Source organism: Hippopotamus amphibius, chromosome 8 (genome assembly GCF_030028045.1).
Source record: "Hippopotamus amphibius kiboko isolate mHipAmp2 chromosome 8, mHipAmp2.hap2, whole genome shotgun sequence".
Taxonomy (NCBI): Eukaryota; Metazoa; Chordata; class Mammalia; order Artiodactyla; family Hippopotamidae; genus Hippopotamus; species Hippopotamus amphibius.
Genome location: NC_080193.1, coordinates 124,499,958 through 124,527,917, shown reverse-complemented (window position 1 = coordinate 124,527,917; position 27,960 = coordinate 124,499,958). Strand labels below are relative to the sequence as shown.

The following is a 27,960-nucleotide window of genomic DNA, read 5'->3' as shown; positions in this document are numbered from 1 at the left end:
AGTGATTATCACCATTCTGTCTTCCAGGTCACTTATTCGCCCTTCTGCCTCCGTTAATCTGCTATTGGTTCCTTCTAGTGTATTTTTCATTTCAGTTATTCTGTTGCATATCTCTGTTTGTTTGTCCTTTATTTCTTCTAGGTCTTTGGTAAACTTTTCTTGCAACTTTTCAATCTTTGCATCCAGTCTTTTTTCAAAGTCCCAGATCATCTTCACCGACATTATTCTGAATTCTTTTTCTGGAAGGCTGCCTATCTCCTCTTCATTTAGTTGTTTTTCTGCTGTTTTATCTTGTCCCTTCATCTGGTACAACGTCCTCTGCTTTTTCATTTTCTCTACCTTTCTGTGGCTGTGGTTTTCCGTTCCATAGTATGAAATACTGCTGAAACTGCTTGAATCTGCTGTCTGCCCTCTTGTGGAAGAACCTATCTAGGAGGCTCCTGGGTGCTTCCTGATGGGAGGGACTGATGGTGTGTAGGGCTGGGTGGGCGGATCTGAGTAAAACTTTAATCTACTTGTCTGCCAATGGGTGGGGCTGTGTTCCCACCTTGTTGGTTGTTTGGCCTGAGGCTACCCAGCACTGGAGCTTACAGGCTCTTTGGTGGGGCTAATGGCGGACTCTGGGAGGGCTCACGCCAATGAGCACTTCCCAGAGCCCCTGCTGCCAGTGTCCCTGTCCCCTTGGTGAGCCACAGCTGCCCCCCACCTCTACAGGCAACCCTCCAACACCAGCAGGTAGGTCTGGTGCAGTCTTTTATGGGGTCACTGCTCCTTCCCCCTGGGTCCTGATGTGCACACTTCTTTTTGTGTGCCCTCCAGGAGTGGAGTCTTTGTTTCCCCCAGTCCTGTGGAGGTACTGCAATCAAAGGCCACTGGCATTCAAAGTCTGATTCTCTGGGGATTCCTCCTCCCATTGCCAAACCCCCCAGGTTGGGAAGCCTGATGTGTGGCTCGGGACCCTCACTTTAGTGGGTGGACTTCTGTAGTGTAACTGTTCTCCAGTTTGTGAATGTCCCATCCAGTGGTTATGGGATTTGATTTTATTGTGATTGCGCCCCTCCTACCGTCTCATTGCGGCTTCTCCTTTGTCTCTGGATTTCGGGTGTCTTTTTTGGTGAGTTCCAGTGTCTTTCTGTCGATAATTGTTCAGCAGTTAGTTGTAATTCCGGTGCTCTTGCAAGAGGGAGTGAGTGTACATCCTCCTACTCTGCCATCTTGAACCGTCCTCTTCCCAGCACTTTTTATTGAAGAGACTGTCTTGTCTTGCCTCCTCTGCCATAGATTTATTGAGCATATAAGTGTGGGTTCGTTTCTGGGCTCTCTGTTATGTTTCATTGATCCATGGGTATGTTTTTGTTCTGATACCATACTGTTTTGATTATTACAGTTTGAAATCAAGGAGTGTAATATCTCTGGCTTTGTTCTTCTTTCTCAAGTAGGTAAAGGTGGTTTTGGCTATTTGGGGTCTTTTGTGTTTCCATACAAATTTTAGAATTGTTTTAGTGTGAAAAATGCAGTTGGTATTTTGATAGGGATTGCATTGAATCTGTACTTTGCATTGGGTAGTATGATCATTTTAACAATATTAATTCTTACAATCCATGAGCACAGTGTATCTTTACATTTGTTTGAGTCATCTTCAGTTTCTTTCCTCATCGTCTTATAGTTTTAAAGTGCAAGGCTACTACCTCTTTTGTTAGATTTATTCCTAGGTATTTATTCTTTTTGATGTAGTTTTAAATGGGATTGTTTTCTTAATTTCTCTGATAATTTGTCAGTAGTGTATGGAAATGCAACATATTTCTATATATTGATTTTGTATCCTAAACTTTTCTGAACTGAGTGATGATTTCTAGTAGTGTTTTGGTGGCATCTGTGGGATTTTCTACATGTAATATCATGTCATGTTATGACAGTTTTACTTCTTTCTTTTCAATTTGGATTCTTTTTCTTGTCTGATTGCTGTGGCTAATACTTCCAGTACTACGTTGAATAAAACTGGTGACAGTGGGCATCCTTATCCTGTTCTTCATCTTAGAAGAATGTTTTTAGCTTTTCACTGTTGAGTGTGATGTTGGCTGTGGGTTTTTCATATGTGGCCTTTATTATGTTGAGATATGTTCCCTCTGTACCCACTTTTTGAGAATTTTTAATCATAAATGGATGTTGAATTTTGTCAGCTCTTTATGCATCTATTGAGATGGTTGTGTGATTTTTATTCTTCAGTTTGTTAATGTCGTGTATGTGGCTATTGAACCATCCTTGCACCCCTGGGGTAAGTCCTTGGCCATGCTGTATGATCCTTTTAATGTATTATTATATTTGGTTTGCTGCTATTTTGTTGAGGATTTTTACATCGATGTTTATCAGTGATATTGACCTGTAATTTTTTTGTTTGTGGTGTTTTTGTCTAGTTTTGGTATCAGGGTGATGCTGGCCTCGTAGAATGAATTCAGAAGTATTCCTTCCTCTTCAGTTTTTCTAGAATAGTTTCAGAAGAATAGGTGTTATTCTTCTGTAAATGTTGGATAGAATTCATCTATGAAGCTGTCTGGTCTTGGACTTTTGTTTTTTTGGAGGTTTTGTTTTGTTTTAATTACTGGTTCAATTTCATTACTAGTACCCAGTCTGTTCATATTTTCTATTTCTTCCTTAGTCCTGGGAGATTGTGTTTCTAGAAGTTCATCCATTTCCTCAAGATTGGCCAATTTGTTGGTGTATAGTTGTTTTTAGTAAACTCTTTTTATCCTTTGTATTTCTATGGTGTTGGTTGTTAACCTCTCCTTTTTCATTTCTGATTTTATTTAATTGGGCCCTGTCTCTCGCTCTCCTTTTTTTTTTTTTTTTTTTTTTTTTGAGTTTGACTAAAGGTTTATCAATGTTTAAAAAATATTTAGTTATTTATTTTGGGTGTGCCAGGTCCTGGCTGCGGCATGTGGGATCTTTGTTGCGGCATGTGGGATCTTCAGTAGTGGCATGTGGTCTTAGTTGCAGCATGTGGACTTCTTAGCTGCGGTATTCAGACAGTTGCAGCATGCGGCTTCTCAGTTGTGGTATGTGGACTCTTTGTTGCGGCATGAGAACTCCTAGTTGAGGGATGCATGCAGGATCTAGTTCCCGAACCAAGGATCGAACCCGGGCCCCCTGCATTGGGAGCACGCAGTCTTACCCATTGGACCACCAGGGAAGTCCCAAGGTTTATCAATTTTATCTTTTCAAAGAACCAGCTCTTAGTTTTATTGATCTTTTCTTTGCTTTTTACTCTTTATTTCATTTATTTCGACTCTGATCTTTATTATTTATTTTGTTCTACTAACTTTGCGTTTTGTTCTTCTTTTTCTAGTTCCTTTAGGTGTAAGGTTAGAGTTTATTTGAGATTTTTCTTGTTTCCTGAGGTAAGCATGTATTGCTATAAATTTCCCTCTTGGAACTGCTTTTTTTGCATTCCATAGATTTTGGATCATTGTGTTTCCATTTTCATTTTATCTCCAGGTATTTTTTGATTTCCTCTTTGATTTCTTCAGTGACTCATTGATTGTTTAGTAGCACATTGTTTATACTCCACGTGTTTGTGTTTTTTGCAGTTACTTTCTTATAGCTGCTTTTTAGTATCATAGCACTGTGGTTGGAAAAGATGCTTCATATGATTTCAGTATTCTTAAATTTATTGAGACCTGTTTTGTGGCCTGACATGTGATCTATTCTGGAGAATGTTCTGTGTGCACTTGAAAAGAATGTGTATTCTGCTGTTTTGGTTGAAATGTTCTGTATAGCTGTTAATTTACTCAAGTCTAATGTGTCATTTAAGACCAGTGTTTCCTTATTGATTGTCTGGGTGATCTGTCCATTGACGTAAGTGGGGTGTTAAAGTTACCTACTGTTACTGTGTTATTGTCAGTTTCTCTTTTTTATTTCTGTTAATATTTGCTTTATGTATTTAGGTGCTCCTGTGTTGGGTGTATATATATTTACAGTTGTTTAGTTGTTGTTGTTGTATTGATCCCTTTATCATTATGTAATTTCTTTCTTTGTCTCTTGTTACAGGTTTTGTTTTACAGTCTGTTTTGTTTGTTTTAACTATTGCTACCCTGGCTTTCTTTTCATGTCCATTTGCCTGGAATGCCTTTTTTATACTCTCACTTTCAGCTCGTGTGGATCTTTAGATCTGAAGTGAGCCTCTTGTAGGCAGCATGTATATTGGTCTTGGTTTTTTATTCCACTCAGCCACTCTATGCCTTTTGATTGGAGTATTTAAATTAATTATTGATAGGTATATACTTACTGCCATTTTGTTAGTTGTTTTGGGGGTGTTTTTTGTACTCCTTCCCCCCCCTTCTTCTTTTGCTCTCCTGCTTTATGATTTGATGATCATCTTTAGTCTTATTTTGGATTGTTTTCTCTTTTTTGTGTTTGTATTACAGTCATATATACTTGGTTATTTTAAGTTGTTGATTTCTGAAGTTCAAATGCATTTTAACAATTCTGCGTTTTTACACCCTCCCCCATGTTTACTGTTTGTAATGTCATATTTTACATTCTTTTGTGGGTACACACTTGTGGATATAGATGATTTTTACTCCTTTTGTCTTTATCCTTCCTACTAGCTTTATAAGTGGTTGATCCACTACCTTTACTGTATATTTGCCTTTACCAATGAGATTTTTCCTTTTGTACTTTTCATATTTCTTTTTTCTCTTTTCTTTTTTTTCTCTTTTCTTTTCTTTTCTTCCCTCCCCTCCCCTCCCCTCCCCTCCCTTCCTTCCTTCTGTTTCCTACAGCCCTCTAGCTCTCCCATATGCAAGCCCCACTGGCTTTCAAAGTCAGCCGTTTTGGGAGCTTATCTTCCCAGTGCAGGACCCCAGGCTAGAGTCCAATGTGGGCCTCAAACCCCTCACTCCTTGGGGAGAACCTCTCCTTGGAGTCCATTATCCTTCTGTTTGTGGGTTGCCTATATGGGGTTGTGGGTCTTCAGTGTACCATGTCTCTGCCCCTTTTACCTATCTTGTGGTTCCTTATTTATATGTTTAGTTGTGCAAAACCTTTTCTGCATCTTCAGGTCATTCTCATAGATAGTTGCTCTGTAAATAGTTATGATTTTGGTGTTCCTGTGGGAGGAGGTGAGCTCAGGGTCTTTCTACTCTGCCATCTTGGCCATGCGCCTCTTTTCATTCTTTTCAGATTGAACTCTCTTTTGAATTATTCAAATTAATAATTGATTCTGTGGTCACTCTGCTGCTTTTGTACATGTTTATTTCATGTGATCCTCACAGTTACCCAATTTATAGATTAGTAACTGAAGTTCATAAACACTTGCCAGAAAATAGTCACTTGTTAGGTAGTAAGAGTAGAGCTTAGATTTGTGTCCAGACCTTTTCTCTCAAGTCTAGAGCTTTTTCCTTGATACTATCCTAATATTACCAAGTTGTATTCATTTTTTTTTCAGTCTTTCTCACATTCATTTTGTGCACTAAACAGGTATTTATCAGTCACTTGTGTTCTAGTTGCTTGGGCCGTATCAGTGAGCAAAAGGGACAAAGATTTTTACCCTCATGGAGCTTACGTTCTAATGAATGAAATGGGCGATTACTTATTTATTGTGTTTAGTTAAATTATTAAGTCTCTTAAAAGATGATAAGTGTTGTGGAAAAAAGAAAAAGTGAACAGTATAAGGAGGTAGGGTTCAAATTTTAAATAGGGTGTTATTGGAGAACATGGCATTTGAACAAATATTTGAAGACGACAGAATCTAGCTGTATTCATATCTAGTCAAATGAGTATTCCAGGCAGAAGAATAGTGTGTGCAAACACCCTAAGGGGAGGCGCACATGTGTCATATTAGAAAGTAACAGTGAGACTAGTGTAGATGGAGTCAAGTCATAACCTCCTACCTCCAACCACTGTTTAAAGTCTGTACCTTTAAAATCTCAGCTTCTCACTTGCCTGTCTCTTCTGTTTTAGGCAAGGTCTCTTATTCACATCACATTTTCTGACTTCCACCCCTTTTCTTGTGCCATTCTCTGAAAGACCTTTGCTTACTGACACCAGGCTTCAGGGTTTCTTGTTTTGGGGATCTTTTCTTTTTGTTTTTGAGAATTGAGGGGAGGGCACACTGGGTCTGTTACTTCTTCCCCATGATTTCTCATATTATGAACAGTAACTCTAAAAAAATACTGTTAGCTATCATGCAATGTAACTTCTAGACCTGGAGTCTTTACTTCATTTAAATCAGCTGGATAGTCTTTTGCCATCTCCTCATCCCTTTGAAACTTCATCTACCCAAGTTTGTAGGTAGTTTATTCAGTGTTTTCTATGTGCTAAGTACTGGGGAGGATTAGAACATAGTTTTTGCCTTCCGGGACCTGCAGTTCTACTAAGGAAGAGTGATGTGTATTCTATTACTGCAAGGTGCTAAGTGCTGTAACAGATTTATGAGCGGGGAATGCTGGCTGGAACAGCAATGGAAGGGCAACTTCATTTCAAAGAAACATAGATTTGAAAACTTGAAAGAGTATTATTCTATGTTATAATGCAAAAATTCTTAAATCTGAGGGTGAAAACATTGGTGAGAGGATTTGGATGATCATAGAATATATTCACAGTTTCTCCCTATCATAAAGAATGCTATGATAACCATTTTATGATTCAATCTTTAAGAATGTTTTTAAGGCATATTTTTTTAAAAGGGCTTTAATGGGTCAGAGAGCATTGGAATACATGATTCATTTATCTTAGTTGGCAGAGCCAGAAATAAAGGACAACTGCTTGTTTGGACTTAATTTTGACCAAAAATAAAGAGTTGGACGTGATTGGAATCCTAGGAGAAGACTGCTGTCATATTTGAACCGATTCCTATCTTATAATTTAAGAAAGCAGCTTTCTAGAAATTCAGACAAAAGGAAATTATATGCTTTGGCCTGAGTTGCTAAGGGGAAACCAAAACATGACCATAGGAAGCCTAGGAAACTGTTCTTAACCCTGCCTGGGCCTCTGAGGTGATGAGAAGGAGAGAGAGCTGAGGCAACTGGCTTAGATGTGCCAATTTAAACCACTTATTGTTATTAGTAAATAATGTGTACTCCACACTTATTCACTTGGCTCATACTTACTGTTTGGACAAATCTCTCTATATAAGGTGATACACTTTAAGGATTATAGTGTCAGCAGTTTCCTTTTTCTCCCAAGATATTATTTTGAAAAAATTTAAACATTTTGCAAAGTTGAAATCGTAACTTAATACTTAAAGGAATGGTGGAGCCAGAAGACCAAAATTTAAATCCTAGTTGTATCATGTGCTGTTTTTGTGACCCTGGACAAGTTACTGACTCTCAACCTGATTTAAATAGAGGTAATAACACCTACATCACTGGATTGATGTGAGAAGGACGTGAAATAATGATTTGAAAATGCTTAGCTTTACAGCATTATGTAATACTTGTTACTATTGCAGTAACTTGTATAGAAAGGAGTAATAAGAATCCTGTACTGAAATAGTTTCTGAAGGTGGAAGCACAGCAAGAAGTGGGAAGTCCTCAGTGGAGACCATGGCATTTTAATAGCAAGAACAAATTTCTAATTAATAATCACCTTATGCATTAGAGAGGAAAGGAAGAACCCCAAGAGTAAAGAGCATCAGTAGTTTCTCATACTACATGGTAGGCTGCTGGTCAGTATCATGCACATGTTGGTCACCCTTGTGCTATTTCTTATGTTGCAACTCTTGTCAGTTGCTCTTAGGAGTCATGGCCCACCACTGCCTCTACATGGTATGTGGCCTTGGTGACCACATATATTGGAATGTGAATAAACATTATCCTAAAGACAAATTATTTGATAAATCATTATCTTAATTTTTATGCTTTGTAACCCTTTGAACATGTATTAACTAGGTAAATTTCCATGGTTGATCAACTTTCCAAAATTTGGATCAGAAAATATTGTCTCTGCATAGCTGTCATTCCTCCTTCCAGGATAATCCTTTGTAAAATTTGGATATAGATCTGTCCACCTCTTCTGTCATATAACTAAATCTCCATTTCCTGTTATCCCTTTCCCATCTTCCACAAGGTGGGTGCCCCCACTTTGTCCTCTTGCTGCCCTGTTTTGTTACAAAACTCTACTCAGGTCTCTCCTCTTTTATACTGCAGTGAGTTTAAAGTTTTTCTCTTTCCTCTTTCTTCAATTCCAGTGCCTCCTGATTTTGATAGAGTTTGGGTGAGAGCAGCTTGATTTTAAACCATTTACATTATTATTGACTATATTCCCCACACTGTACATTTCATACCCGTGACTTTTACTTTGTAACTGGAAGTTTGTACCTCTTAATCTCCCTCACCTATTTCTCTCATCCCTCCACCCACCTCCCCTCTGACAGCCACCTGTTTGTTCTCTGTACCTATGACTCTGTTGCTATAACTTTGTTCATTTGTTTTGTCTTTTAGATTCCCACATATAAGTGAAGTCATACAGTATTTGTCTTTCTCTGTCTGACTTATTTCACTTAGTATAATACCCTCTAGGTCCATACATGTTGTCACAAGTGGCAAGATTTCATTCTTCTTTGTGGCTGAGTTATATTCCATTATATGTATGTCAGTCACATCTTCATAGGTTGCTTCTTGGCTATTGTAAATAATGATTCAGTGAACATAGGGGTGCATATCTCTTTTCAAATTAGTGTTTTCATTTTCTTTGGGTAAATACCCAGGAGTAGAATTGCTGGAGCTTATGGTAGTTCTTTTTTGTTTTGTTTTTTATAAATTTATTTACTTATTTATTTATTTTATTAGCTGTGTTGGGTCTTTTCTGCTGTGCGCGGGCTTTCTTTTTAGTTGCAGTGAGTGGGGGCTGCTCTTCGTTGTGGTGCGCGGGCTCCTCATTGCGGTGGCTTCTCTTGTTGTAGAGCATGGGGTCTAGGCACATGGGCTTCAGTAGTTGCAGCATAGGGATTCAATAGTTGTGGCTCACAGGCTCTAAAGCACAGGCTCAATAGTTGTGGCGCATGGGCTTAGTTGCTCCGCAGCATGTGCGATCTTCCTGGAGCAAGGATCGAACCCGTGTCCCCTGCATTGGCAGGCAGATTCTCAACCACTGCGCCACCTAGGAAGCCCCAATGGTAGTTCTATTTTTAATTTTTTGAGGAACTTCCGCACTGTTTTCCATAATGGCTGCACCAATTTATATTCCCACCAACACTGCATGAGGGTTCCCTTTTCTCCACATCAGGACTGCTTTTAAAATGAGTACCCAAGGTGATAGTTATATTTCCAAGAAGTTTTAGAACCTCTGTGGTTGTGATTGGGTCCTGATTTTAGTATTTCCTTTTCTCTCCCCACAAACTTTGTGGGGCTCATTTTTTTCTGTGGGTTTGCCAGAAGCAAAGGTAACAATCCCAACTACCTATCATTTAAAGTAGAAGGGGCTGCTGCTTGTTATTACAGTTATTATTTTAAGTAAAAAGAACACTTGTTACAGCTAAAATATTATGTATATCAAGCAGGTGTGGACTCCAGTCTTGGCCTTTTTAGGGTCTTATCAAGGATATTGAGTTGTCCCCTGGAGGACAGCTAAGAAAGGGAACTCAGTGGCTTGGTTTTCATGGTAAAATGACACACAAGTTTTTAGAGACATTCATATTCTTTTGTTCAGTTTTAATAGTTTTTGCAAAAATGAAATGCTGTACCAGAAATGGCCAAACTTTGGTCACTTAATAAGCTTGTGATAAAGTTTCTCTTCCAATTACTAACAAGCAGGAGGGAGCGGTGAAAGTTAAGTGACATTTTCCCAGTTGGTTGTAGAGAAATTCTGGAATTGATTACCTAAATTGCCACATTGATTAGATTAAAAGTGGACAGTGGAGAAAACAAATTATGAAATTTAAAGTGTTGTTCAGGGAGCACACATGGTCAGGGGAAGTATACATCCTTGTTCTTTGTCTTTTGCTAAGACAACTCCCTGATACTGATTTGGGCTGTTTTCCTCATTACAGAGACCAACACATGAGGGTGAACAATAGAATGGTTGTGTCTTTCCAGGCCTTCAGAATGGCAGATACCAAGTTTGTGTGAGTGTATGCGTGTGTACACGCCTACCCTGTCACAAAATATTTGGAATATGTACGACTGTAAGTATGAATGACTAATAGTCTCTATTTCCATTTTCAAAGAGGTTATTCAAACAATAATGAATTTCCAATTGGTAGAATTTGGTAGGGTGTAAGACAAGTTTGGGGGTAAGGGAATGTGCCTGAGGAGCCTGCAGTGAGTAATGAGTGCCAGATTATTCTACCAAGGGGTAGTAAATAAATCTGGCCTTGCTTTATTTACCCCATTCCTCCCTTCTTTCCCCACTTCTTTGTGCCTCTGTCAATAAGATTTTTGCCCCCATACCTGTGTATTCCTTTTTCTTATATTCATTAATTCATAGTGAGTATATTAGCAATTGGACCTTGCGGACACAACTTTTGACCTTTGAATTCAGGTTTTCAAAAGTTTCTTCGCAGTACCAGATTCTTGCAGACTATGATATGAAAAGTTGACTGTAGGAAATTAAATATGTATTTGATTTGCTGTATGTTTGAAGCTGACTCATTTGTAATGGAATTCTGTCATTTAAAAAGACCCAACAACTTGCAGAGATTGCTAAGTAACCCAGCCAATGGGTTTTATAACGAGCCATCATGGAATTTCTGTATGATGTGAAAGAAAGAATTGTTTTCTTGGAACAGAGAGAAAATTCACTGAGACTCAAGGGCTGAACAGCGTATTTGCTTCAGGTTCAGAGTCGTGGTAATCACACTTTTTTAGTTCATGGCATTTGCCTATGAATGAATGTGAGGCCTCTTTTATTTTTATTTACTCAGTCTCTAATTTCTAATCTCATCTCCCCTCTCCCATGGGTACCCGTGAATGTTCTTAAATATATGTATATGTGTTTTATAAAATATGCAGTATTAATTAATGTGTATTTTTAATTTGCTTAAATGGTATTATGCAATGTTATGATCCTGTTATGCAATAGATCATATTGTTTCTCCTTTTGTATTCACTGCTGTTTAAAAAAATCTCTTCGTGTTTCTATATATGTCTGTCTACCTCTCTGCTTCTGATTGCTGCATAGTATTTCAGGGAATTTACTTACCACTCATCCATTCCTCCAGCTACTTTCACAAATAATGCTCCAGAGAATATATCACACGTGTTTCCTTATGGAACTGTGTGTGAATCCCTCCCAGATGTGTACCCAGGAGTTGTATAGCTGTGGCATAGAAATGGCATTACCTATGAAAAGTTAGCACACCATTGCTCTGTGGAGTGATTTACCAGTAATGGTTGTCAGTTGCTCTTTTCCATGTTCTTGCTAACAACTTTCTGTGTCTAAACTCTAATGTTTAATCCATTTTACACTATCACATTGGATAAAATTAGAAAATTGACTTATTACATTGAGGGGCCAAATTTTTGTTATGGCAACTAGAGTTTTAATTTAGGGGATATTGAGGGAAGATTGAAATTCATGTTGAAGTTCAAAGGGTTGCCAGGTTTTGCAAGAAGTGCACTGTTATCTTGTTGGTCACGGGTGTTATATTATTGACCTGTCCAGAAACCTGATCTTGTTAGGGTCCCAGAATCAATCATAGGTAGGTAGTTTGACTTGTGTTAACTACCTTCACTAATGACCAAAGTTAGAGTGCTAATAGATAAACTCATGATGAAAAAAATAAAATTGTCAAGCCTCCTGGCCATTCCAGTTGGCCAGTTTTTCTCTGTAGGAAATAAAATAGTTAGAAGTGTTAGTGAGTTTCATACCAGGGCAAAAGGAAATATTCTATGATTCAGATGTTTGATAGTGTCAGGCTTTCAAAGCCTGACGGCATTTATCTTTTTTCAAAGTCAAATTTTTTAAGTCTTAGAACTGTGAGATTTGTAGTGGTGTAAATTAAGTGGTGATTATCTATCCATGTCTTCTATTTGAGTTTTCCTATTCTTTTTGGTAAAGGGGCTCTCTTTTATAGTATGCATAAATTATTACACTTATAACTAAGCTACTTAGATTAACAACTATTTGAAAGGGGATTAGTAGCACTGTTAGATTGAGACAGTAAGTGTTGTAAATAGTTGTATGGGAGTTTTGCTTCAATAAAAAAAACTCAGTGTTTTTAGAAATAATTTTGTAGGACATGTAGACTAGACGTGAACATGATTTTAAATGTACTTTAAAAGCGTATACATTTTAAATTAAATTTAGAATTAAACAGTATTCTGCAGGTGTTTCTCCTCATTAGGCATTTATATTTCTAATGGGAACTCAGTTTCAGTTGTTTGTTTTTTTTTTTAATAAAAGAAACTAGTAGGAATATTGTTTCATTTATAGGTATTTTTTGTAGCATATTTTTTTCAGGGAAATATTTATTTTATTTATCAAATCTTGGTATCTTTCTCATCACTTTTATTTTTTACTTCACTTTCATGATTTCCTTTAGATTATTTGGGTCTTAAAGTAATTAAACACATTACCAGATAATAAAGATTTTAATTAGCACCAAAAATCCTTGAAAGATTAAAAACAGTTTTTTTAACTTCTACATATTATAATACATATGAAATTAATTTGAATTTAACTGATATTGAGCTTGGTTAGTGAGAAATCCAGCATTGGGGCTTAAGTTTCATACTTCAGTTTTTATTTTTCAGAAGCTCTGAGATCATATGGTCGTTTTCTCATTGTTTAAATTAGAAAATATAGATAAAAATTTGTTTTTTTTAATCTGAACTGACCAGTGATGTATCTTGTATTAGAATTTTGATTATTGGAATTATATTGGAAAAAGATTTTTTTTTTTAGTTATCAGCTAGCTGAACTTTTTTTTATTGCTAACTCCAAATAAAAGTACCTCAAAGAATATTTTCCTTTTCTTTACTTCCTAATGAAAACCATCATGATTAGAAATACTAATGGTAGCAACTATGTGTTTGTATCAGGATGCTTGCAATTCATCACTAGTAGAGGAGTAGTAATCTGACTTAATATATGTTTGTACAGAGACTTAAAAATGAAAATTTTCCATATTAAGAATAAAGAAAGGAACTCTATGGTTCCGATAAAGATAATGTTGTCTAAAATTTCATTTAAAAATTGTGCAAAAAACAGCACTGGGAAATGCAGAAAACTGAGTACATATAGCATGGGAGAACACTGCCACCTTGTGTATATGTAATGCTATTTTAATGTCTCTTTCTTTTGTTATGCCAGCTAATACAATGTGCTTTTTCATTATTTGGTACTGTGGTCAGATGTGTAAATGTGTAAAACATTGGATTTGTGTGTGTGTGTGTGTGGTAAAATCAATCCAGATTTTCTTGTTTCTTGGCAGGAGTGGGGGGGAGGTTCTTACATTTTGAAGACATTAAATTGCAGTTAGTGCTAAGAATTGGAAAGTCTGAGAGATCAGTCTGGTTAATTGATCTCTGTGGTTAGTTGAATATTGAATTCTTTTATTTGAATCTTATGGAAAGTTGGTGATTCTTTGATCATTCTTCATTTCAGTGCTTGTGCTTTGGAATCATTATTCTGAATGGCAGAATTCCTTATCCTCTAGAGTAAAGGGAGTACAAGTTATTGAGTGTCCTAATACAGCCAGATTCCTTGATTTGTACATGTTTTCCTTTAGGTCAAGTGCAGAAGAATGACTATAATAACATGTAGTAGTGCTTAGAAAAACATTAATGTGATGAAGAGGTTCTTTTAAATCATTTTAGTTACCTGAGAGCATGACTTAGTGGGTTTCAAATATTACCTCTCTGAAGAGGAAGAATGACAAGATGCTCACAACTAACTTAGCTGTATAGTCATGAGCACTTCTCTGGGCACACGTTTCATCATCTGAAAACTGAGCAGTTGAACTGGATGGTGTCTAAGGACTTTTTAGTTTTAGAATTCTATGATCTTGTTAAGTTTTACTTTAATTTTTAAAACGTTAATGCTGTAATACCCTTCAGTATAACCGTTATATTCTTCTGTATAAGAAGTTATTTTAAAGTTTAATGTAATTACATAGTTGTGTTTAATTGTCATAGAAAATATTGGTAATTTGAATGGATACATGTGTATAAAAGTTTAAAACCAGAAACCTAGGAAATTTGCCTACTTTTTATTTAACATGTGGGGTACTTTGAAAATAACAGAAGATTGGTTTTGGGATAGTCTAGATTTTAATTATATACTATTTAAGCAACATAACATTGTGTGGTTTTTTTTTGTTTGTTTTTTTGTTCCTTTTTTTTTTTTTTTTTTGAGGTACAAATGCATTACAAATCCTTGTATTTCAACTTCTGGGAAGACTCCAAAAGTTGATAAATATGCTAAGGCCTGTATCATAGGCAGAATTTTTGATTGAGATGAAAAGAGAGAAAAAGGTACCTTAGCCTACAGTTAAAAACTTGGAAGTTTTTTAAGATATTAACCAACTGAAAATTTAAGTTCCAGTCTTGAGTATGTAAATCTTTTCATTTTTCCATGTACAGCAGCAGATATTTCCTGCTTACCTTGATTCATTTTTTTTGTAAGTGTTAAGAGTGAACACATGTAATCACATTTAGCTTTTTACTTTGAGGCCATCTGGGAATAATTTTTTTTAATTCTAAGCATAATTTTAAGGAAAATGATTCTCATTGTTAAGCTATGTAGACATGCCAAATTAAACATCTATACTGAAATAATTTCCCGTGCCTAGCGCTTGTAATACCAAGGCAAAATGACTATACTGGTATTTTTGCATTCTGTGTAATACCAGATTACTATTTTATAGAGTACAGACTTAATGACAAATGTTTAAATTCACTAATAAAATTCATTTCATATGCAAAAATGTATGCACATATAAAACGTTAAGTAAAGATGTTAACTAAAATATATTCTCGTGTAAATTATTATGGAAATTTAATAAAATATTAGGTAAATTTATATTGATAAAAGTGAAGAGAATATAATCATGAAAAAAAGGAAAGTGGATGATAACCTAATCTGTTTTTACAAAGTATAAACTTAAGAAAACAAGTATATTAGTGGTATAACATGTCATGAGATTTTTCTGTAGAGAGATTTTCCAAAAGCTCTCTTTCTAAATCTCAGTCTACAGTGAGGTACAGTTGTGAAATAAGCAGAAAATATTGAATGATAGTTTATAAGAGGCTCATCTACAAATCTAATCTCTGAATTTGATACTCTTTAAGATGTTTTGAACATTTTGTTTTTGTATAGGAACTGTAGTTTTTATTGATAGTAAACTCTAATTTTAAAGAGAGCATTCCCAGTTTCTTTTTTCTTAATTTTATGTGTAGATGGGGATTTCATTACACAATTAATGACTGTATTTGGTTCAGTTGTATTGTGTTAGTGTTCTACTTGTTTGAAAAGCCTTTGAACCAGAAGAATTATGCTTGTAATAAAAAATGTGCTTGTCAGTAGTCATTTTCTCCCTTGAGAATTATGGAGAATTAGAACACTTTATAATAGTACGTCTTTATTTTGAAATTTTTTTTAAAAATTGAGGTAAAGTTGATGTGTAACATTATACTAGTTTTAGGTGTACAGCATAGTGTTTCTATATTTGTGTATATTGTGAATTTATCACCATGATAAGTCTAGTTAACATTCATCACCACACATAGTTACAGAGTTTTTTCTTGTGATGTATTTTGAAATTTTAATGAAGCAAATAATTTTATGCATAGATGAGAGTTTTCTTCAAGTATTTTCATCATAAACTGCATCACTGAATTTGCAATAAAAAGATTCACTATCAGTTTATTTCAGTGGCCCAAGTATACTAGGGTACGATGCTAAAATATATATTAAATGCTGACACAGAACTCAGTGTGGTTGCTTATTGTGTTCTGCATGGGTCCAGACCTATCTGATTCTTCTGTAATGTTAAAATTGAATGAGTAAGTCATTGATTTTGATGAAAACAATTTTTTTAAACTATGAAATACTGGCATTTTGGAAGTTAAAGATAACATATTGTTTTGGAATATTGAAAACTGATATGGTCGTTAACTGTTACATTAATGTTAGTATGTAGGTCAAGGTAGATGTAGGTATTTACATGGAAGCTGAAGTTGATTTAGAATGTTTGTAAAATCAGTGTTCAGATATTCAGTCTACTTTATTGAAAGCGTCTACTGCTAGTAGTGTCTGTGCTAGTGAACCACTTTGTAAATTGGTCTTTTTCATTCTTGCAGAAGATTAATAATTGTGATTTTTCTAGTATATGCAAAAATTTGTTTCCTGTTCAAGTGAATTTTATTTTAGTTGCAGAATTTTTTAGGCCATCCTATACTGTAAACTCAATAACGTGTACAAAATGAAGCATATTTATACTTTAAGAATATTTTTCTTTGTTCTTCTCTCTTCCTTTTTCCTTTGAATGCCTTACATTTAGTGGTGGTAGCTCTTTGTGAAGCAGGTGCTGCTCATCAGAGTGATTCTATATTTAGAAATATTAATGCACAGACATTTTGATATATATTCATTTTATTTAAAGCAACATAATATTAGTGGATAAAGTCTTCTGTTAAATGATTGTGAAAGTTAACAGTCAGTGATACACTGCTCAGTTTTTAGATGTTTAGCATAAATCTCATTTATATGTATTTTTCTGCTTATTAGGCAAGAAGTTATGAAATGGAATGGATGGGGATATAATGATTCCAAGTTCTTCTTCAATAAGAAAGGACAAGTTGAGTTGACTGGGAAAAGGTAAATAACTCTGGTTTGCGCTTTGTTTTATTCCTCTTATTTATCTTTCTGTGAAAAATTTTAAACATAAGTAACAAATATAATGTTAAATATAGACATACCTAAAAACAGAAGATGATAGAATGACTCCTCCCTTGATTTAAAAGTTGTTAACATGTCATAATTGTTTTCTTTTTTTCTTTTATATATCAAATTCTGACATTGTCATGTCACTTCTAAATATTTATATATGTATCCCTTAAAAAAATAAGGACCTAACATAACCAATCATATAATACTATCATCATACTTCCCCCAAATAACAGAAATTTTATAATACCTGATTATCCAGTTCACATTCACATTTCTCTAAATGTCTCAAAAATGTCATCCTGTAGGTAGTTTGAATCAGGATCCAAAAAAGTGTACAATTACCCACAACCCAATCCCCATGACATTGGCTTGTTCAAAGTAACTCTGTGTGTAAGACTGGAAATTTAATTTGGGTTGAAGTTATTATGGAAGGTCCTTGTAAATATAAATAATATTTTAAAAATTGGTTTTCTGAGGTATATTAGGGAAGAAGTGATGAGGAAAGATTAGTCGTTTGTGTGATAACTTTCACATTCTGAAATATTTTTGGTAATATGTTGATAAAAATTCTAAAGAAATATTTGTATTGTATCTGTCAGATATAGACAGAATTATAAAATGAGTTCTTAGTTGATTTTAAGCAACAGTGATCCTGCCAAAGCTGGTGTTTTGGGTTTATCTATTGAATTTTGGTATAACTTGGAAGGACAGTGAGTACAAATACATAATATTTGAATGCTGGCTCTAAAAATAAATTAAAAATTGAAACTAGGTAAAAAATTAGATTAGGTATATCATGAATCAGTACCAGTATTGCTTTTTTTTTTTTTCTTTCTTTTTAAACTTGACTTTTTATTTTCTGTGTGGCAAGATGCATCACATATAAATTGGGCTATTTCTAGTCCATGTGTGTTTTGTTTTTTTTTAAAATAAATTTATTTATTTATTTTATTTATTTATTGGCTGTGTTGGGTCTTCGTTGCTGCACACGGGGTTTCTCTAGTTGCTGCAAGAGGGGGCTACTCTTCATTGTGGTGTGCGGGCTCCTCATTGTAGTGGCTTCCCTTGTTGTGGAGCACAGGCCCTAGGTGCGTGGGCTTCAATAGTTGCAGCACATGGGCTCAGTAGTTGTGGCTCACGGGCTCTAGAGCACAGGCTCAATAGTTGTGTCACACGGGCTTAGTTGTTCCGTGGCATGTGGAATCTTCCCAGGGCAGGGCTCGAACCCGTGTTCCCTGCATTGGCAGGCGGATTCTTTACCACTGCACCACCTAGGAAGTCCTAGTCCATGTGTTTTTAACACAGGATTCTAAACTTTGTAAAACTGAATTGGGAGGTTTTTTATTCTATGTATATGTTCTCTGTCAAGCAGATTTTTCTTTTTTTGCCTCTCAATTTTGATACCTTTTTAGGATACCTCACCTTTTTTTCATATTCTACCTTTTGTCCAGTTTTCCTTACTGGTACCTGCCAGCTTTCTTTAGGCTGAGAACCATTTTTCTGATTCAACATCTGTTTCTTATTGCTGTGCGTAGGGGCAGGTGGTTCCCTGTCTTAATAATTTCACATTCTCAGTCAGTTCTTCCCTAGCAATGAAGATTATATCTGTGTAGCGTTCTTCTCTGGATATATTTCTGAATCCTAAGTTGTACTAATGATAATTTAACAGCTTTGATATATGTTGCATGGCAGAATTCTTACTGAGACAAAGTCTGTCTGAGAACCCAGTAGTTTAAATTTTGTGTCATCTAGCCAGAGGCAGTGGTTCTCTTTAAGTTTAGAGGAGCTTTTTTTCCTTAGTATTCAGTCAGTCCATTGGAATAGGTGGATTTGTTCTGTCTACTACCCAGAGGATATAGCTGAGCTAATGTGGCTAAAGTCAAAACCATGGAATGGCTTGCATTTGAACTGTTTTGCTCTTGTTTTTGAAAGTCCTGATGGCCTTTCAAATGAGTCTGATTCCTTTTTTTCCTTTTGCTTTGCTTTGCTTTTGTGTGTGTGTGTGTGTGTGTGTGTGTGTGTGTGTGTCACAGCTAGCCCAGTATTGCAGTTTGACTTAATATCTATTGGACATTAATATGCTATTTTTAAAACTTATATGGTATATCAGTATATTGAAATATCAGCGAGAAAATTTTTATTTCTTTGGAGAAATTCTTTTCCTTTACAACATAATCATTCTTTTTTTTTTTAAACTTAAATATACTTCATACTTGAAACAAAACCTCAGGAATAGTAATTAGTAACTAATTTTAAGGAAGATGTGAAGATGTACACTTGACATTTGCTTTTATATGGGAAAAATAATTATCTACATTCTCATCCCCATTCTTTAGTGTGACTGGACAGCATGTTGGTGGAGGCTTAGTTGAGAAATTGTGTAATTCAGGTAGAAGGAATTTCTGGTTAAAATTAAATTTACTGGTGTTCTAAACATTGAGTGTTTTATGTTTTAAATAGAATAATGTCTAAAACAGTAGAAACTTGTCCTGTAGAGATTGCCTTTACAAAATCTTCAGGAGGGAAAAAGTGAATCTTCTGCACTTAGAAAATTAACTTCCTCTCTTCTCAGATACTGTCATCATTTCTCTCTTTGGACCTTGAAGGTATAGCATTTTTGTTTTATGTATGGGGGCAAATAGGCACTTGTGCACAGTGCCATTGAAAGCGTAAGATACTTACTGTCTTCTGTAGAATTCTATAGGCTATGTAGTGGTTTATGTTAGCAGTGTATATGTGTGAAGTGAATGATTACTCACAGAAACTGTCACACTTATTTATACCTTAGTGTATGAACCCTTATACCCAGGGGCTTAGAATCTGGCTCTTATTTTGGGTGTTGGCACCTGACTTGCCAATTTTCCCAGAGAGGTTGTAGGTGACTGATAAAGCGTGTGACACTCACAAGATACTGAAAAAAATATTAGAACCCCAGTGTATTCACTTATGATTAGATTATTTCTTTTTCAGGATGTAGAACACTTGTTAATGCCCTTCCTGAAGTTAAGATTTGTAGAAAACAAAATTTGTAATTTATATATTGTTTGGAGAGCATAAATTCAAAGCAAAGGGAAATCAGTGGTCTTGGGAGAGATTTTTATCTAGTTTGTAGTAGAATTAGGGAATTTTTCTGTTGACTTTAGACTTCGGAAGATTGCTGCTGCTGCCCCTCCAACCTGAATGGATTCCTTAAAGGCCTCATTTCTTTGCACTGTTGACTCCTGAGTCCAAATCCAGCGGGGGCAAGGGGAAGAGAACAAGGGTACCTCTGACTGGCAGAGCCTGCAAGGGTAACCTTTGCTTCTTACTGAATTACCTGAATTACCCATTATCCAGAGAGGGTAGTTCTGCAAATGCGGAAATGGAATTTAAATGCTCTAGGATTAAATATGTACTACATAAAATATAACTAAAGAATATTCAGTTCCCATTTTGGTGCTTCCAAAAGCACTGTTACCTTGCCACAGACAGGATAATAAACTAGATTGAATTGAATCATAGCTTTCTCTATATCTAGTCTGGTTTCCTAGGGTTAATGGCTGAACTAGTAGATTTCTCTTTTTTAAATCAGAAAACATTTGCAAACATTATTTAAGATAATAATAGCTATTACTTATTGAGTTCCTACTGAGTTATCTTAAAATAACCCTAAGTGGGTAGTGGTATGTTCTTAGAAATAATTGGGAGATTGAGGATGGGAGAGGTTAAATAGCTTACTTGAGGTCACCTGTGCTGTGGGAAATTGTGATTAAAAACCAAGTGTTTTTAAGCTTCATTCTTGTTCTTTTTCTATTATACTGTACTACTGAGCTACCATACTCATCCATTGTTTTGATATTATTCTCTTTCTGGTCTCTGGAAGCACTTTACAGGAGCCTTCTACCTCTATACACCAGTACAGTAGAGTTTATCATATTGTAAAAAGTTACCCTGTGACAAAAGTTCCTGTTGTTCCAGGGGAGGGTGAAGGGCAGAAGCATAAGAAGGTTGTGATATTTCTAAAAGAGAAAATGGAATTTGTGACTAGAAAAGATGAGTATAAGAAAACAGTATCAATTCACCATTTTGTATTAATAATATTAGATTGCAAGGCCACTGTTTGAAATTGTCTTTGAAAGACTTCCTATTTTGGCATTGTAGTAGACTGAACAAATACAGACCCTTTGTCCTCTGTAACCACATAGCAAACTTGGATAAAATACCACAAGAAAGAAATACAACAGAACCAGAAAGAAAGGGAAATCCTTAGGTGCCAGAAACTGAGTGACTCTCCATGAAAATTTATGGGTATTCCCCTATTTCTGAACCAAAGGACGTTGAAAAGGTAGAAAATTTTAATGAGTAAATGTGGTTGGTTGTCTGTATATATTTTGGACAGGAGGGTAACTTTGACATTTCAAGCCCAGACATTAAATTGGAAGCAATTATAAGCTATTATAGATGTCAGGGAAAAAATCAGAAGTTCTTCCCTGAGCAGTCTATTTTCTGAACAGATTTGTAATTTGTCAGTTTATAAATCCCTAGGCTTATAATCTTGCCCTTCTTATTCCTTCCTGATACAGATGAATTGAGTCCTCCTAGGTTTAAGCAGCAGAAGGCAGTACTTAAGAGCTAATGCTATACATTTCTATAAACTAAAAATTTTGAAAAGTGTCATTATTCTTTGACTTTAAAAGTGTTACACATTAATTGGTGCTTTCAAAGCACAAGTTAGTGATTAAATAGAATTTGATTGGATTTGTTGTACTTTGTATTTTCAGTGGCATAATTTTTAAAGTTTTATCTCATAAAAAGCTGTAAAATTGGTTAGCAATTGTGGAACTCACTCTGAGGATAGATGGTTGCGTCTACTAATATTTTGCTGCCTCTGTGCACTGACCCAGAGTGAGAGTCACTTTGTCTTTAGTCACATTAAATCCTGATGTGCACTTCCTTCTTGGATATTTATATCCACAGAGTTTTCTTTCCATTATAGAGTGATTTCATTTTCTTTCCATTATAGAGTGAAAGTTTGCTCTGGTTCTGTATCTTCTACAATGTAGTCTACCTTGATCTTAAGAAAACATGGTAAATTGATCTCATCTTATATTTTACAACAAAAACCATTTCTTCAAGTTCTCAAACCAGTCTTCAGTTGTGGTAGAGATCTATTTAGTAGTCATCTTGTTTCAACAACTGGTATGGGCATTTGGCTTTCTGGTAGAAGTTGCATATTTCCAGCCCGTGTGATCACCCTACAAATTAAATGTCTTTGTAGCTTTGACTAAACTAGGTTGTAAGTTTCTTAAGAATGGAAGTCAGGTTGTAATACCAATTCTGTGTGTCCTGAAATGTTTAGTACAGTCTTATGGGTGCTAAATAAATGCTTGTTTATAGTTCTGGATGTAAATCCAAATTACTTTGCTGTAAGAATCAAGTCATTCCACTGCTGTTTCTTATGTTAAATACCTCTGATTCCTTTAACTTTTCTTATATTTCTTTTCTGTTCATTTGCTTTTTTGATTTCATAGTTTTCTCCTTTACCTCATGATATTTTATAAGTATTAAGTCAAAGCTCCTTTTCTGTTTTTCAAATCTCAGGGCATTAGATGTAAGGAAAAGTACAATTGAAAAGCTTTCATTCTAACATGGAACTCTTTTTGAACTGTTTTAAGTTTTGTGCTGGAATTATAGATAATAGAGCAAAGTCTTAAATCCAGGGTTCTGCCAAATAAGATATTTCTTCAGAGTCTGAAGTAGTGTATATTCAGTTGTAGAAGTATATTTTGGTTATCTTAATGGTAGGATGTAGTTTTTTTGCACAAGACAGTAATATCAACCCTGTATCTCTTGGTTCAAGTGTCTTGAAGGTGGTTATCTTTTTATTTTATGGATAGTGTTACTTGTGAATTAAGGGATTCACAGAAGTCCAAATATGAGTTTGCCATGAATATCAAGGGTCTCCTATATTTTACAGGGACCCAAAGTAATTGTACGGTTAAAATATAAGGGGTCAGATTAAAACCTAATATTTCCAAATTGACCTTTTTGTAGGACATTATAAAAACAGTAGCATGTGTGTTTTGACCAACTTCCCAGAATTTGTACTTTTACCCTCAGCTAAAATGAAGAAAATTTTATATGCTGAATGTCTTAAGTTATTTTAGCTATGAGTCTTATACTTTGTTTCATTCTAATTTCTTTAAATTTATGAAAAATGTATTATTATATAATACTTTATCCCATTTCAGTTTGAATTTTAGCACTTGTGATTTTTTAATATAAAAAAGGAACTTGTTGATTAAAACATATTTGTTCTTTATTTTTTTCTTTCCACTATTCATTTTTGTTTTGCTAACCATTATATGTAGATTTATTTGAGAATTTTAGATGGTATTTTTGTTGTATAATATGAAGTTCTCATAAGAGGTGACATCCAACCAGCCAGTGCATGTAACTGTTAAAATGAGCTCTTTTTGTCACTTCCAATTAAAAATTCCTTTCGGTAGGGCCTACCACCGGTTCCTTAATATTGAATTCTGCATTATAAACATATATTTAATTTCAGTACAGAGTTTATATATTACCCACTGACTGTCCCCCACCTTTCCCCTCCCTTCTTTTGGGCCATCTTTGTGAAGTCAAAGTAAACTTCTGAGGCTAGTTGCTAAAAAGCTTTTGCAGTTATTCAAACTCTGATGAAATGAGTGGGAAATAATCTTGAGCAAAAGTATTACACTTTGCACATTTTAAATAGCTTGCATGATGTAGATGTTAAGACCAATATATATATAGTCTGTTCTGATTTGTTTTCAGTATTGGTTTAACTGTTCTTTGATCTGGAATAGATAGTGACTACTACAATATCTCTTCTTTTCTTCTTTTAAACACACTTTTTTTTCCATCAAATAGAAAAATAAAAATAGCTATGAGGACTTAAATGACCATCTTGGAAAAAAATTAATTTTAATCTTACTTCATACCAAATACAGAGGTAGGTTATAGACCTAAATACAGAAGCTAAAACTATAAAATTGCTAGAAGAATATACAGAAAGTCTTTCTGAATTTGAGGAAGGCAAAAAGCAGAGAACAAAAAGCATTAATATAAGGAAAAAATGAATCAGCATTAAAATATAGAACTTCTTTTCATCAAAAGACTCCTTTAAGAGAGCGAAAAGACAAATCATAGAGTGAGAGAAAATATTTAATACATACATCCTTGATTTCAGAATATATAGAGAATTATACATCAATAAAAACATAGTAATAGATGAGTGAAAGATGAACAGGGTATCCAAATGGACAATAGATATATGAATAGAAGTGCAGTCTCATGAGTTATCAGTGAAATTCAAATTAAAATTGTCAGGAGATTACCAACAGAATGTCTCATAATTAAAATAACAACCATACCAAGTGTGGGGACGATGTGGAACAAGTCGAACTCTTTATATATTGCAAGCTGTTAACATCTTGGAAAACTATCTACCAGTATCTCCTAAAGCTAAACATATGCATAGACTGTGGCCTGGGAACTATACCCTACTTATATAGCCATCTGAAACATGTGATATGTGTTCTTCAGAAAACAAGAGAATGTCCCTGCACATACCAAAGACTGTAAATAACTCTATTTTCTGTCACCAATACAGTGGATAAAGAAATTGTGCTATACTTACACAGTGGAATTAAGCCATGGAAATGACTGAACTGCAACTACATGCACAAGTGTAGATGTATCTCACAAGTATAATATTGAGCAAAAGAAAGACACAAAAGAGTACATTTTATATGATTTCATTTATATAAAGTTAACAGGATAGTTGTTCCTTTGGTGTGGGGAAAGGTGATAATGCCTGGAAAGGGGTAAGGAGGGGGATATTTCTGGGGTGCTGGTAATATTCTGTTTCTGGACCTGAATGCTGATTACATGGGAAGTTTATGTAAAAATTCATTCAGCTGTACACTTATTTTTTTGTTTGTATGTTATATGTCAGTATTTTGTAAATGAAATATTTATAAAATTATACAAAGATAAAACATCTATAATATAATATAGTTTTATTTGGCTGTCTCATTATCATGGGGGAAAGGGGGAGATAGAGAAGTTGCATGAACATTATAGTGGAAAAAATTACCGAATATAGCTACTGTGATTTTATAAATATTCATTAATAAAGATTTTAGAATAATGATCTCACCTGGAATGATGGTAAGGAAATAGTCAGACTAAAGGCAGCATCATATAGTAGTTAAGAACACAGACTTATTTATTAATAACTTATTTAGCCTTATTTATTAGCTGGTTTATATCCTGGTTTTGTAACTTACTAGCTGTGTGACCTTGAGTAAGTTACTTAATTTACCTAACATCTTAGGTTATCTAACTTCTCTGTGCCTTAGCTTCCTCATTTATAAAATGGGGTAATAGTATCAACCTCATAACATTATTATAAATTAATATACATAAGAAACATAGAACAATGCTTGGCACATGATATTGCTTTGCGTTTAGTTAAATAAAAATTTAAGAGTACCGTTTTAAAATATACATTTTGAAATTTGTTTTGGTCTTTTTGGAGAGTTATTTTATTACCCCTGTTATAACACATTGGAATATTATTATTTGGATATCAGCCTTCTTCACTACACTAATCTAGGGTAGGATATTTATTTTATCTCTTTATTTCTAACACTTATTGCTATTTAGTATTTTGCCATCTCTGACAAGTATTTCCAAAACTGAAAAGTTGCCTCTCTAAGCATTTGAGTTTTCTGCATCAATATTGTCATATATATACAGTTTAGGATTTCTTATATGTATGAAATAATGTTAATGTTTCATATAAACTCATTTAAATAGAGTTTGGGATAGAGGATACAGGAAACGAAATTTGAATAGCAAATCTAGTTTTTTCATACTATTCCTACTCTATAGAGCTCTTTGTGAGTTTTAAATTTATTGTAGCACTTCAAGTAAAATACAGGCACCTTGCAAATCTGGTTTATTTACTATTCCCTGTTCTTTTTATAGTTGTCACATCATAAACTCCATGATACAATATTATAATTTTTAAAACTCATGTATATTTTAAAGAAGTTAAGAAAAACAGTCAGTTGTATTTACTCACATATTTACTCTGTCATTATTTATTCCATTGTGAAGATTTCACTGTACATTTAGTGTTATATTTCCCTTCAGCCTATAGAAGTTCCTCTGGCATTTCTTGTAGTGTAGGTGTGCTGGCTCCCGGTTCTCTTAGTTTTCATCTGAAAGTGTCTTTATTTTACTTTTGCTGTTGAAGGATATTTTCACGAGATATAAAATTCTAGGTTGGCATACTTTTCCTTTCAGCACTTTAAAAATGTTGTTCAATTGTGTTCTGGACTTCATTGTTTCTAATGAGAAGTCAGCCATAATTTTTGTTGTTATTACATTGTATTACATGTGTCATTTTTCTCTAGATGCTTTTAAGATTTCTTTCTCTTTTTTCTCTCTTTCTTTTTTAAGTTACCATTTGGCTGTGAAGTGCCTAGTGTGAGTTTCTTTGCATTTATCTTCTTAGAGTTCTCTGACCTTCTTTAATTTGCAAACTTATGTCTTTCATCAACTTTGGAAACTTTCTATTATTATTTCTTTAAATACTTTTTTTTAAATTCCTTTCCCTCTTTCCTCTTCTTTTTGGGTCTCCATTTATATGTGTGTATTTTTCTCTTGTTCCATAGGTCCCTGCAGCTCTATTTATTTTTTCAGTCTTCTCTGTTCTTCAGATTATATATAATTTATTGTTCTATCTGAAAGTTCACTGAAATCTCCAGTCTGCTCTTGAGTTCCTCCAACGAATTTTTATTTCAATTTTAATTACAGAATTTCTATTTTGTTCTTTTTATAACTTCTATTTCTCTGCTGAGATTTATTTTCTGTTATTCACTGGGAACATATTTTCCCTTTTGTCCTTTAAGGTAGTTATAGCTATTTTAATATCCTTGTGTGCTATTTCCAATATTTTGGATAATCTTGGTGTTTGTGTTAATTGCCTTTTCTCTTAATTATGGATCACACTTTCTTGTTTGTTTATGTCTAGGAATTTTGAAATGTATCTTGGACATTGTTAATGATATGTTGTGAAAACTCTGGATTCTGTTACATTCTTCTGAAGAGGCTTTTTTTTTTTTTTTTTTTAAACCAAGCAATTAACTTGACTCATCTTAAGTTTCCTTCTGTAGTGGTGAGCAGCTGAATTATCTGTTCAGTTTTCTTAAGCTTAGTTGGGCTGCTTAGAGTCTGCCCTATACATATGTAATTCGAGATCAGCCAGACGTTTGGACAGAGTTTATACAGAGATCCCTCTCTGACTGACCCCTGGATTTGTGAAATTTTTTTCTGTATTCTTCCCACTTGCTGTGTTCACTGTGAACACTGTCCTCAGGTTCTTTAAGCCAGAAAGACTCTAGGTTTGCTGCATTCTTCTTTCTGTGGTACTAGCTGGTGCTTTCCCTCAGGCTAAAACCTGTTTAAAAAATAAAACGAAACTGGAAACTCATGTAGTCCTTCTTACCCCCTTACTCGCTATTTTTGCCTGCTTTGGGGCTATCTATACTGCGCTCAAATAGTTAGGTTTTGTTCGTTTTGTTTTTATCCAGGGCTTATCATTATATGTGGGAGTGTTGGTTTGATAGGAACTACTTGACCATTACTAGAAACAGAATCTAGGATTTGAATTTAAATGAAGATACTTTACTCTAATGTTTTACCTTCTTTGTACCTTAGGTACCCTCTTAGTGGCATGATTTTGCCAACTTTTAAAGAATGGATTCAAAATACCCTTGGAGTAAGTCTGGAGCATAAAACTACCTCTAAAGTAAGCAAATAAGAATGATTAGTAGTATTCTTAACTGAGTGTGTTGTGTATGTGTGTGTTTAATCCCAAATTAATTAGACTTTGTAATTTGTTATAGTTACTTAATATAGTTGTCTTTTTTTGTTAAGAAGTTTACTAATTATATTGGCCTTGTTAGGCTTTCTAGGGATGATTTATTTTTTTATTTTTTGATTTATTTTTTAAGCATCACAGATGTAGAGCCTGATCTCAGCATTTATGTGAGATTTATCTGGCAAACTTTTAATCCTCTCTGAGCCTCAGTTATCCTA

General features: G+C 34.6%; 1 protein-coding gene across 2 annotated transcripts in view; it reads left to right on the top strand.

The window, feature by feature from the left end:
- Nucleotides 1-27,960, top strand: part of AGPS (alkylglycerone phosphate synthase) — a 127,757-nt gene that overhangs the window by 14,019 nt on the left and 85,778 nt on the right. Inside the window, exons 1-3 of one of the 2 annotated variants that reach the window (XM_057745957.1) lie at nt 9,993-10,120; nt 16,666-16,755; nt 27,580-27,670. In XM_057745957.1, the coding sequence (XP_057601940.1) occupies nt 16,676-16,755; nt 27,580-27,670 (171 nt within the window). In that variant the 5' untranslated portion in view covers nt 9,993-10,120; nt 16,666-16,675. Of the gene's footprint in view, nt 1-9,992; nt 10,121-16,665; nt 16,756-27,579; nt 27,671-27,960 lie in introns of those variants that run through there. The other variant, XM_057745956.1, reaches the window with a different exon arrangement.